General features: G+C 39.5%; 1 protein-coding gene across 5 annotated transcripts in view; it reads left to right on the forward strand.

The window, feature by feature from the left end:
• CD80 (CD80 molecule) overlaps window positions 1-11,745 on the forward strand; it is a 30,070-nt gene extending 18,325 nt beyond the window's left edge. For 3 of the 5 annotated variants that reach the window (XM_041761250.1, XM_041761239.1, XM_041761261.1), the window contains 2 exons: window positions 1,411-1,692; window positions 7,848-9,278. In XM_041761250.1, coding sequence (XP_041617184.1) covers window positions 1,411-1,692; window positions 7,848-8,206 — 641 coding nt within the window. In that variant the 3' untranslated portion in view covers window positions 8,207-9,278. Of the gene's footprint in view, window positions 1-1,410; window positions 1,693-7,847; window positions 9,375-11,612 lie in introns of those variants that run through there. The other 2 variants (XM_041761280.1, XM_041761270.1) reach the window with 2 other exon arrangements.
• The last annotated feature ends 504 nt before the right edge of the window (window positions 11,746-12,249 follow it).

Raw genomic sequence — 12,249 nt, forward strand, 5'->3', positions numbered from 1 at the left:
TCATATGTCTTGTGACATGACATCCAAGTGGTACAATTTGTTTGCACTATGAAGCTTTCAAAATAAATTCTTAAAAAAATGTTGGTGACCATTATGCTATATACTAATCTCTCTGTGGAACTCTGAATTGTAAAAAGAAATCTAACTGGATGGGATGAAGTATGCGGGGCTTGGTTCCCCACACACAGGCTGAGAAGTATAAATCTCTTTAAGCCTAAGAATAAGGGCAAAAGTGGGTTAGGGAGTTTTTCCTGTGTTCTCGGTAGTCATTTTCACTATGCTTTATTGTGTTTATATTTTAATATCTTATTGGGGGTCAAATATACAAATGCAAGAGTGCCTCAAGTATCTTGGAGGAATGCTAGGAAGACCCCTCTGTCCTCATAATGCACACAAGAATAGCAAAGGAACCAGTAGAGTGGTTGAGATTATAGGCTCAATATTGTACAGTTTGGACAGAGGTTTATCTTATTAAAGACTACCTTTAAAAAAGGAAGGGAATCCTAAGGAAAAATTTAGAGTAGTGGTTATCTCAAGTGTGGGAAATAGGGGAGACAATGAAGGTGAGACCAGATGAGTAGATTTACATCAGATACAGTCAACGTGCTAGCTTTCCAGTTGAATGGTGGGCTCACAGGTGTTTTTTGGCATATTAATTCATAAATAGATAAATAAGAGAACCACTTTGTATACGTCAAATATTAGGAAGAGAGAAGAAAAGAAAGACAAGGGAAGGGAAGAGAAGATAAGAAAAGAGGTTATAGTATCAGAAAAACTTGAATTAGCTTCCCAGTTTTGCCATTTACTCATTGTGATTTCTTTCTACTTCAATTTGATCATTTATAAAATGGAAACCATATTAGGTTAAATCAAATGAAGTTGTTGATATTTGATCTTTCTTGATGTACATCTGCTTCGTAGGGTTGTTGTAAAGATGAAATGAGGTAGGGTCCAAGATCTAACAACATCAAGAACTCAATACATTTGTCTGTTTTTCTCTTCATCTCTTACAAATCCCAAATACTATGCCACTATATATTCACAGAGATCTACCTCTTTCTCTAAGTGCCCTTCTACCTGCATCAAAAGTGATGAAGAATTGGGGCACCTGGCTGGCTCAGTTGTAAGAGCATGTGGCTCTTGGGGTCATGAATTCAAGCCCCACATTGGGTGTAGAGATTTCTTAAATAAATAAAAATCTTTGAAAAAAAAAGTAATGAAGAATTGACATACCCAATTCAAACCAAAGTAATCTTTGGCTTACCCATAACTATTAATGATTTTGGGAAGTTGCAAATTATATCTAATTTTATTATTCTTATTAAAGCTAGATAATTTATTCTTTTAAAAAGCCCTTGTCCAATCCCCACCCCAGTATAATATGTACTTATATCCTTTTTCTTTCTTAAGCTGACTTCCCTGTCCCTAGTATAACTGACCTTGGAAATCCATCCCATGACATCAAAAGGATAATGTGCTCAACCTCTGGAGGTTTTCCAAAGCCTCACCTCTCCTGGTGGGAAAATGAAGAAGAATTGAATGCTGCCAACACAACAGTTTCCCAAGACCCGGACACTGAGTTGTACACTATTAGTAGTGAACTGGATTTCAATGTAACAAACAACCATAGCTTTGTGTGTCTTGTCAAGTATGGAGACTTAACAGTATCACAGATCTTCAACTGGCAAAAATGTAAGTAACATTGTTCTGAGGAGTTTCTACTGTGTAGAATCTAAAAAGAAAATTACTCAGCCAGATACATTTTGGAATTATGTATGTTAACTTTGATAGCATTTCTTGTATTTTTAGACCCATAAATGATAATGAAGTGATATTGTGACTTGTTAAGGTCACTGTACAGGTATGGCCATAATGTTACTAGGCTAATTTTATTTCCTTTAATAAACCTTCTAAAACTGAGACATCCAAAAAAATGTTCTCCATCAAGTAGTCAGCAAGTATTATAACAATATTGTTGATACTGAAAGCACTAAAATTTGTCCTTCTTTTGACTTTCCCTCAGGGTTTTGGTACTTTCTTTTTAGATACCTCCTTCCCGTCATCCCATGGCATCAAATTGTTGCCTTTTGTGGGTGAATGTGCCTTTTAGAAATTACTGGTTCAGGGACGCCTGGGTGGCTCAGCGGTTGAGCGTCTGCCTTCGGCTCAGGGCCTGATCCTGGAGTCCCGGGATCAAGTCCCACATTGAGCTCCTTGCGTGGAGCCTGCTTCTCCCTCTGCCTGTGTCTCTGCCTCTCTCTCTGTCTCTCATGAATAAATTAAAAAAAAAAAAAAAAGAGTTACTGGTTCATTCAGAACCAAATCTGGTAAAGAAGGTAAATGACAAACTACTTGAGGACAAAGCCTGAAAATAGAGGTCATTTTGCCCAAATACCATGACCAAATACTTTGCCCTTCAGGTAGTAAATGTACAGAATTTTCTGTGCCTAAGAGATGAAATCATTTGAAAATGTACAATGGAATAAGTTGAGCTTATATCAATTTATGCATGTTGAACCCAAAATGGGGGAACACAGATACTTGAAATAAGTGTCTAACTTGTGGGGCTGATTGTATGAAGACCACCAGGCTTCTCCTCCACCCCCCAGACCCACTCTTAACAACACATTTTGTGGCTACATAGTAATAAACAATATACTGAATTTTATATATAGTGGCACATGGATATATAATATATAATATACAGCATGTCTTCCTCTTATCTGTACTTGTAGTAGAAGAGATATTTTAGATGGTCTAGCAGATTATTCTAGTGAATGATTTGCTCTAGGTCTTTCCATCTTGAAGTGGACTCGTTCATTATTTTCTCCAGCTGGTAATGAGATAAATTTCCTGGGGAAATTAGTTCAAATACAAACACAATTTTGACATGATTTTTTAAATTTTTATTTATTTATTCATGAGAGACACAGAGAGAGAGAGAGAGAGGCAGAGACACAGGCAGAGGGAGAAGCAGGCTCCATGCAGGGAGCCTGACGTGGGACTCAATCTCAGGTCTCCAGGATCACACCCTGGGCTGAAGGTGGCACTAAACCGCTGAGCCACCCAGGCTGCCCGACATGATTTATTAATAGCCCAAACTCATTTCTTTCAGTCATCTTTTATGTGTTCTAAAAAATTTATAAAAATGAGGTTGGAATCATATCATTTATTAATTCAGCATTAATTTTCACCTTACTAATATATCATTATTTAATCAATTTTAGATTGTCATGAGTAAGGTAGAGATTTGCACACAAAATAGTAATAGCAGCTTCAATCATCTTATTTTGGACATTATATTTGGAATATGAGTGTATATGATATTTTAGGATAGGAATTGGCAAATATTTTCATGAAAGGGTCAGATAGTAAATACTTTAGTCTTTGTAGGTCATATGGTCTCCGGCAAAAACTCAATTTTGCTGTGATAGCATGGAAGCTGCAATAGACAAGACATAAATGAAGGATATGGCTGTGTTCCAGAAAAATTTTATTTTATTCTTTTTATTTTTATTTTTTGAAAAATTTTATTTTAAAAAAGAGGCAGTAGGCCAGGTTTGGCCTGTGTACTGTAGTTTGCTAACTTATAGTAAACAGAATGTAGCCCATTCAAATAAAAGAATGGAGCTCTTGGGATCCCTGGGTGGCGCAACGGTTTGGCGCCTGCCTTTGGCCCAGGGCGTGATCCTGGAGACCCGGGATCGAATCCCACATCAGGCTCCCGGTGCATGGAGCCTGCTTCTTCCTCAGCCTGTGTCTCTGCCTCTCTCTCTCTCTCTCTCTCTCTCTGTGACTATCATAAATAAATTAAAAAAAAAAAAAAAGAATGGAGCTCTTATTTAAAGATGATTTAGATACCCAGCTTTAATCTTTTCCCTGATATGCCTTCTCTCAATTCTTCCCTCATGCTAAGGATGAACAATATCCCTTTTCAGTCTAATGAAAAATACTAGCTCTTTGCCCTACATTTACAACAGTTAATGGAAAGATGATTAAGTGTATGGGTTTATTCATTTCTTTGTTCATTCAATCTTTATTAGTTATCAGATACCAAGCATCTTGCTAGGTATGATAGAGAGCTTTAATATATAAATACTTCAAATCTCATTAATTGAACTACAGGCACCTTTTTTTTTTTCCTTTTTTTGAGGGGTGGGGAGGGGCAGAAAGAGAGAGAATCTTAAGCAGGCACCACACCCAGCGTGGAGCCAGACATGAGGCTCGATCTCAGATCTCACCACCCTGAGATTGTGACCTGAGCCAAAACCAAGAGTCAGATGCTTAACCAACTGAACTGCAGGCATCATTTAGAGTCTAAAGCAAATAATGCATTTGTGGGTGGTCAAGAGCTGGCTGCATAAACAAAAATTAGGTGTATAGTTCATAGCAATGTTACCAGACATGTGAGTAAAGCTTTATATAAATATATTCACATAAAAATATTTACATAGGGGCACCTGGGTGGCTCAGTCAGTCAAGCGTGACTCTTGATTTCAGCTCAGGTCATGATCTCAGGGTGGTAAAATGGAGTCCTGTGTCCAGCTTCCTGCTGAGTGTGGAGCCTGCTTAAGATACTCTCTCTCCCTCTCCCTCCCTCCTCCTGCTCGTGTGTGCCTTTTCTCTCAAAAAAATATTTATATAAAGCTTTATATAAATAACCACTCTTAAAAAACCCCGAATTTATTAATAAAACAGATTTGGTCCATGATATTTTTAGTCTGGGCCTGCCAAATTGGTTAACCCTTGATATACTGGAAGATGCATGTGTGTGGAAGGGAGTGAATCAGGGAGTCCTACTCATGGTGTATCTAGTATGCTGTATGTGCAGATGTCCCCACATAACTCTGCAATTAGAATTCTGAGTCCGTTCTGTGGTGCGTTATGAGGTTTCTAGTTGGCATCATGACAGAGCCAGTTTGTCACTACTAGTTCCTCCTTCTTTCTCTCAAACATATATCCTCTTTCTAGGCTGAGGGAGGCTTGAGGATGGGAGAATGGCGTCTGAGAGGAAGGCAGGAATGAGTCAGAACCTGTGACACTTTTAGACTCACAGTATAATAGCGATAGCCTCCTTGTCATTCTGGTCTGTAGAGGCCACTTCTGGTGATCACTCACCTTCATGCAATGTGGTGTTTTAGAGGAAAAGAAAAAAAAAAAAAAAACTTTCCTTAGTCTCTAAGTGGGAGGTGCACTAAAGTCAAATATGCATTTTAGAATAATCACTGTGGCACAATGTGTAGGAGTTAGTAGAGCCCAAGAAACCAGAGGCAGGGGACAGAGAGAGAGAGAGAGAGAAACCAGAGGCAAAGGGACCAGAATGGAGACAACCAGGTGGGAGAGAAGAAAAAAATCTAAACTAAGGCAGCTGCTGCATGGGATTTTGGGGAAAGGAACCAATTGCAGAGTATCCTGAATACAAAGTAGAAAGTCCATAGAAACCCTTCACTCTTATTTGGGTAACTATGGTATTGCTGTTCACTGAAATGGGAGAATATAGATGGAAGATATGCTTTGGAAAGAATATAGTGAGTTCATTTTAAATCAGGTGGAAATGCTGGCATCCATCCATCTAGTTGGCAGCTAGAAAATCAAACCTGGAGTTCAAAAATACAGGAGACAACAAATGTTGTAAGAATGGGGGGTAGGGGAATGAACCCTCTGACACTGTTGGTGGGGATGCAAACTGGTGCAGCCACTCTGGAGAACAGTAAGAGGTTCCTCAAAAAGCTAAAAATAAAACTACCCTATGATCTAGCAATTGCACTGCTAGGTATTTACCCAAAGGATACAAAAATGCACATTTGAAGGAGTACATGCATCTCGATGTTTATAGCAGTATATATATATATATATATGACACTCCATTGAATACTACTCATTCATCAAAAAGAATGAAATCTTACCATTTGCAATGACATGGATGGAGCTAGAATGTATTATGCTAAGTGAAATAAGTCAATCAGAGAAAGATAAATGCCATATGATTTCGCTTATATATGGAATTTAAGAAACAAAATGGATGAACATATGGGAGGGGGAAAAGAGAGAGGGAAACAAATCCTGAGAGACTGAACTACAGAGAACAAACAGGGTTGATGGAAGGAAGGGTGGGGGATGGCCTGGATGGGTGATTGTTATTAAGGTGAGCACTGGGTGTTATATGTAAACAATGAACCACTGAACTCAATTCCTGAAATCAATGTTGAACTGTACATCAACTAACTAGAATTTAAAAGTAAAGAAACAAACCCAGTACTTTCTTTGTGACAATGCCTGAGCAATATTTAAAGTAAATCAATCTGTAATTAAAGTGTGCATTTTAAATAAAATGTATGTGTCTAAGGGGGACAAAAAGAAATGAGATCAGAAATATGATATATGGATTTAGAAATCAGGTGGTATTTTAAACTTTGGGTGTGGATGATGACATCACCCGAGAAGCTTGGGGCCAGCGAGAGGAGAATGGGACCACAGACAGAACCATGGGAAGCAGCAATATTTAAAGAACAAGAAGAGGAAGAGCCTATGAAAAAAACTGAGTCACAACAAACAGAAACAGAAGAAAGTGCTGTCATCGAGGTCTAAGGAGGAGGAAGTTTCAGCTGGGCCAAATGCTGATGAGAAGTCCAACAAGCTAAAGACCAAAATTTATCCTCAAAGCTTGGTAGTCAGAAAAATGAAAAGCGCTTAAGTTAGTAAATGTTCAATATTTATTTGTAAACTATTCCAGAGAAATCAGAAGATGAGCTGCTAATATTCTGTCTGTGCCCGGGGCCCTTTCTTCAGATGCTGTTTGTTGCTAACTATTCCTCAAAGCGGTTGAAGAATAAACAATGCAGCTGCTGCTCCCGATCAGGAGCAACTGACAGCAGTCCCATATACCTGTCTACTCTCCCCCTACATCCTTCCTTGTATCCCCTGTGGTCTCTCCATTCCCTGTGCTCTACAGCTGAGAGCCAGTTTTGCAGAGCTCCCTTCCAGGTTGACCCCACTAACATTTAGCCACATCTACTCTTAGTTCTTTGTTGGCCTCTTCTATCTTTCCAGAAGCTTTAGGATGGATGGTGAAAATTAAATGTGCATCTGAAAATGAATGCAAAATAGCTCCTGTAGCTTTAGGCAGCTACTATAAGGATGGTGTGTGTGTTAAAAGAATATACTAAAAGAAAGGGAAAAGGCATGACAGAGAGAAAAATAAGGTATAACATAATGTTCTAGATAGATCTTATTTTTCTGTCATGCCTTTTCCCTTTCTCTTACTATATTCTTTTAACACACATACACACTATAATTAGTAATACATAGTAATATCAACTATAAAAGTGAGATGTAAATACAAGACAAAATATTTATTTTTCATTTTTATTTTAGAAAAAGAGTGCACACACGAGCAGGGGAAGGCGCAGAGGGAAAGGGAGAGAATCCTCAAGCAGACTCCCTGCTGAGTGCAGAGTCCCATGTGGGGCCCAATCCCAGGACCCCAAGATCCCAGGAGTGAAAACCAAGAGCCAGCTGCTTAGCTTAACCAACTGAGCTACCCAGCAGCCCCAAGAAAAGAATATTTCTAAAGTATCTTCTTAGAATCTCTTTTATGCCAACTTAATTGGGCAAATGCAAAAGTTCAAAATTTCTTTTTCACGTTTGATATCTGACATTGGATATTAGTTGCCCATAAATATGTGTCTGATCAAAGAGTTATGCAAGAAAAATGCTAGCAGCTGCCTAGTGGAGGGCTGAGCAGAGAAAGAAGTGAAAAAAATACTCTCTACAGTTGTGTTAATATAAGAGGCATAGAATACGGTAGCTGGAAACACGTTAGAGCTGACACTGTTCTTTTCCCTCAGCAGTCGAGCCACACCCTCCCAATAACCAGCAACAGCTCTGGGTCATCCTGATCTTAGTAGTGAGTGGTGTGATTGCTGTGATCACTGCCATTACAGGAGGCTGCCTAGCCCACAGTAAGTACTATCGTGCTATCATTCTGACCTCAATTTCTGGAAGCCCAAATTCTATTGGTATGTGTCAGCACTTCTCTGAGGTTTTAGTGTCTTTTTTACTTGTCTCACCAAGTTCTACTCATTCACTGGACAGGCATTTCAAGGACACCTACTATATGTCCAATTCTCTCCTAGGCACCGGAGTGACTAACAATGACTCAATGCCCCCAAGACACATTCTACTTGAGTCCATTTTTTCCCCCTAACTTTATATTTTCTTGGAGGCGCTGGGGCTTGGAAACTAATTTGAAAACACTTCTGATGCAAAGTGGTATTCTAATACTTGATTTTCAAGTGGAGGAAAGTCAGAACGACAAGATGGTATTCTAATATTTGATTTTCAAGTGGAGGAAAGTCAGAACAACAAGATTTGAGGTCAAGAATCATTTTCTCGAAGGAGAAAATCAGTGAGAAAATCAGCATCTCGAAGATGCACTGATGCCACTGAGAAATTACATGGCCACAAGTGATTTTACCAATTCTCAATTCCTCAGAATACATTTTTGGATAAGATAAGGAGTGGCTGAGGAAAGAAGAGATATCTAGGATGTATTCCCTACAAGTTTAAATTTTTGGCCTTACACATATGCTACCCTCTATCTCTGTACTTAAATGAAGAGGAACTGATAGGCCAGAGCTGAGGTCATAGTCACCACGAAGGGGCACCAACCTTTCTTGGAGTAGAAATCATGTACATTGAACAAAGAAAACTGGAAGACCACCATCAGCTGATTTCCCCAAACTTCTGCACAAAAACTGTCAAAGCACAGGGAAGTCACTAAAACTCTTTGCTACCAACAACCCACCCCCACAGGTAGGGTAAAGAGGTCTGGTGGTTTAAGGATGTTTTTGATACAGACTGCCCAGCCTTACCCATCGAACTAGATTTTTTACTCTTAACACTACTGACTTTTGGGACCAGGTAAGTCTTTGTTTAGGGTTCTAATCAGTGCATTGTAGTTTATTTAGCAGCATTTCTGGGCTCTACTCACTATATGCCAATAGCACCCCTGCCTCAGTTATGACAACTAAAAATGTCTCTATTACATTACAAATGTCCCAGGATGGGGTGGGTGCTGGGCACAGATAGAAATCTCCCTGGTAAAAAAAAGAAAAAAGAAAAAAGAAAAAAAGAAATCTTCCTGGTTTAAGAACCACTGATCAAGTTCTAAGCCAGTGAAAGCTTGCTGAAATATACGGGCACAATTTTGGGGAAACTCACCTATCTAAATCTTTATTGTTTGTGCGTGTCTTCAAGGATCTGTTTCAAGATGGAGACAGAGAAATAGGAACGAAGAGGACATGGACCTGGAAAAGATGTCCCCTATAAACATAGGATCTGCCCAAGCATCTGTATGAGCAGAACATCTGGAGGTAACCTCTAGCTCTTCTCTACCTGGGTGGGATATAATGAGGCACAGTGTTTTCTTCCTCTCAGCACCAGATTAAACTTTTACCTACTACCGCACCTTCTCAAAAACCTAGTTCAGGTTACTCTACACAGATGATTGAGATCTCTCCTTTCTCCCCACAGAGGATTATAACCTCTCGCTTTGCTCTGCCATTCCACCATGTTGAAATGTCCTCTTCCTCTCAGTCAACTCAGTGTCTGTCCTTATCTATAAAACACTACCATAAATTCATCTTGAAGTAATATTCGTGGCCCAGCTGCTTATTCTGATCATTCCTTTTCCCCCTGTATCCCTCACTACTGATGGACACAGATTAGGGTCACTTACTGGTCACTCTGTACCACCTCAGTAATGTCCTCATTGTTCTCTCTGCCTCTTACAAACAGAGTCATCCTACTAAACCAGTAATAGGCAAATTTCATAAAGAATCCCTTCTCCACATTATTTTCCCACTCAAAAACTCAGAAGAGACCCCAATGCCTATAGGAAAAGTTTCAAGACTTTTAACTTTCCATATTTCAGTTGATCTCTTCAGTATAAACATTCTCAGTTCTTTGAACTACTCTCCACATGGTAGTTTCCAGAAGCCTTATGTGAACACCCTAGATGTCAATAAATGGGAGTCCAAAACTTTATAGATATGGTCTAATTCTACATACCATAGGATAATTACTGAGATCTGAAATGTTCTGTTAAGGAAGCCTAACATAGCAGCAGTTTTTTTGAGTCACACTATTAACTTATATCAATTTTGTGTTATTCTAAACTACCCAGGCCTTTTCATGCAAGAGAAACATTGGAATCCAAGAGACTGATACTAGGTCCAGGGTGGTTTATAGTCTCCATAAACAGTTCCTTTATTTTTTTAAATGTTTTTTATTTATTTATGATAGTCAGAGAGAGAGAGAGAGAGAGAGAGAGAGAGAGAGAGAGAGAGAGGCAGAGACACGGGCAGAGGGAGAAGCAGGCTCCATGCACTGGGAGCCCGACGTGGGACTCGATCCCGGGTCTTCAAGATTGCGCCCTGGGCCAAAGGCAGGCGCTAAACCACTGCGCCACCCAGGGATCCCAACAGTTTCCTTTTTGACTTATGAAGCTAGGGTGAAAAAGCTAAGAAATGAGAGTCTGCAATTACCTTTAAAAAATAAAAGGAAATGAAATAGAACATCTGAGACTTATATAATAGGTAATGTTTTACAAAAACATTTCATTTTAGTCTTCTAAAAATCTCTGTGAGCAAGATCTTTATCTCCATTTTATAGGAGAAACCTGAGGCTCCCTCCCAGAGGTTGAATGGTTTGCCTAAGGTCAGGCAGGCAAGGAACAAAGCCAGGACTCAAACTGGGTATTAAGACCAGTTTCTTTCATGGCACCATAGCAGCCTAGGCACATTTCCCCCATAGTAGTCTTCATTTCCTATCATGTCTTCTTTTCAACTTCTTCAGGAGGCCCTTTCAAGGATGTCTCCCTCAGTTCTGCGATTACCTAAAACTTCCCTGACTTTCCTTGTTAATAGTCCTTTGCTCAGTCAGCTGGTACCTCATATTGAAGCCACGGGTCTGGTCTTCTACGTGGCCATCTTGTCCAGTTCAAGCAGCGCTGCCTTTGAACTACTGGAGTAATGCTATCTCTAGTACATAGCATTCCATCCTGGGGTTATTTTCATGTACCATGCCTTATATATATATTTTTTTAAGACTTTATTTATTCATGAGAGATACATAGAGAGACGCAGAGACAGGCAGAGGGAGAAGCAGGTTCCATACAGGGAGCCCGATGTGGGACTCAATCCCAGGACTCCAGGATCATGCCCTGGGCCAAAGGCAGGTGCTCAACCACTGAGCCACCCAGGCTTCCCTATATTCTTTACTAAATTGTAGGCTTATTGAGAACAACCATGACTGATACATCTATTTGCCTCATATGTGGAAGAGTATTACCTTGATCAATAACATTTGGTTGCTTGATGATTGCTGGTGCTTAATATTTGCCTGATATTTCATGTAATAAAATTCTCGAAATTCTCCCATAATTTAGATTTCTTTTTATATTCTTTGGCCATGAATAGTAGTATCTACAGCGTCACCTCAATTTGGGAGACTTTTATGGTAAAAAATATAAAGTTTTAAAATGCTTTCCTTCTTTGGGAATTTAGGGTTTCAAGTATTCGTTTATTTATTTATTTTTTTTGTTTCCTCAGGTCCCACCTCCATCTTAGATTGACCTCATCTTTGAATTTCCTCAGATGGCCAGGATTATCCCACCTTGCACTTCATGCATCTGTTCTCTAGGAGCCTGTTCATTTCAGTGGCCCTGCAGAAAGTGACCAGAGGAATATGGTGGGGACATAAGTAGCTCTGGTAGCCTTGGTCAAAGAATTGTTCAGGCCTGGAAGAGACATTCGGAAAATACTTGTCTCACTAATGACAAGGACATCAAGGCCTAGGGGATGACCTGAATGATAAAGGTCTGAGCTAGAACCCAGATTTCCTGTCTCGGGTGCTCTTTTTCCATCATTAGTCTGGCTCTGTGCTATTAACTGGTGTGTATAGGCGTACACACCAGTCAAAATGCTTCTGGAAAAAGAATATGTCCAATGTCAGGTCAACTTCAGAGACTTCATCTGATGCAACACTAGAAGGTTTTGTGTTGCTGTCAAAAGCAATCTGATGCTAATGTGTGGGTAGTATGCTGGTATATATACCAATATGAGAATGATGGAAAAATTACTGGGGTTTACCCAGTATCACATCTTTCATTGTGCTCTCCTCTGTTGCTTTCCCACTTCTCCATCAGGTTCTGGAGAAAGTAGATCTATCCAAAACTAATATCTGCTG

The sequence above is a fragment of the Vulpes lagopus genome, chromosome 1 (assembly GCF_018345385.1).
Source record: "Vulpes lagopus strain Blue_001 chromosome 1, ASM1834538v1, whole genome shotgun sequence".
NCBI lineage: Eukaryota > Metazoa > Chordata > Mammalia > Carnivora > Canidae > Vulpes > Vulpes lagopus.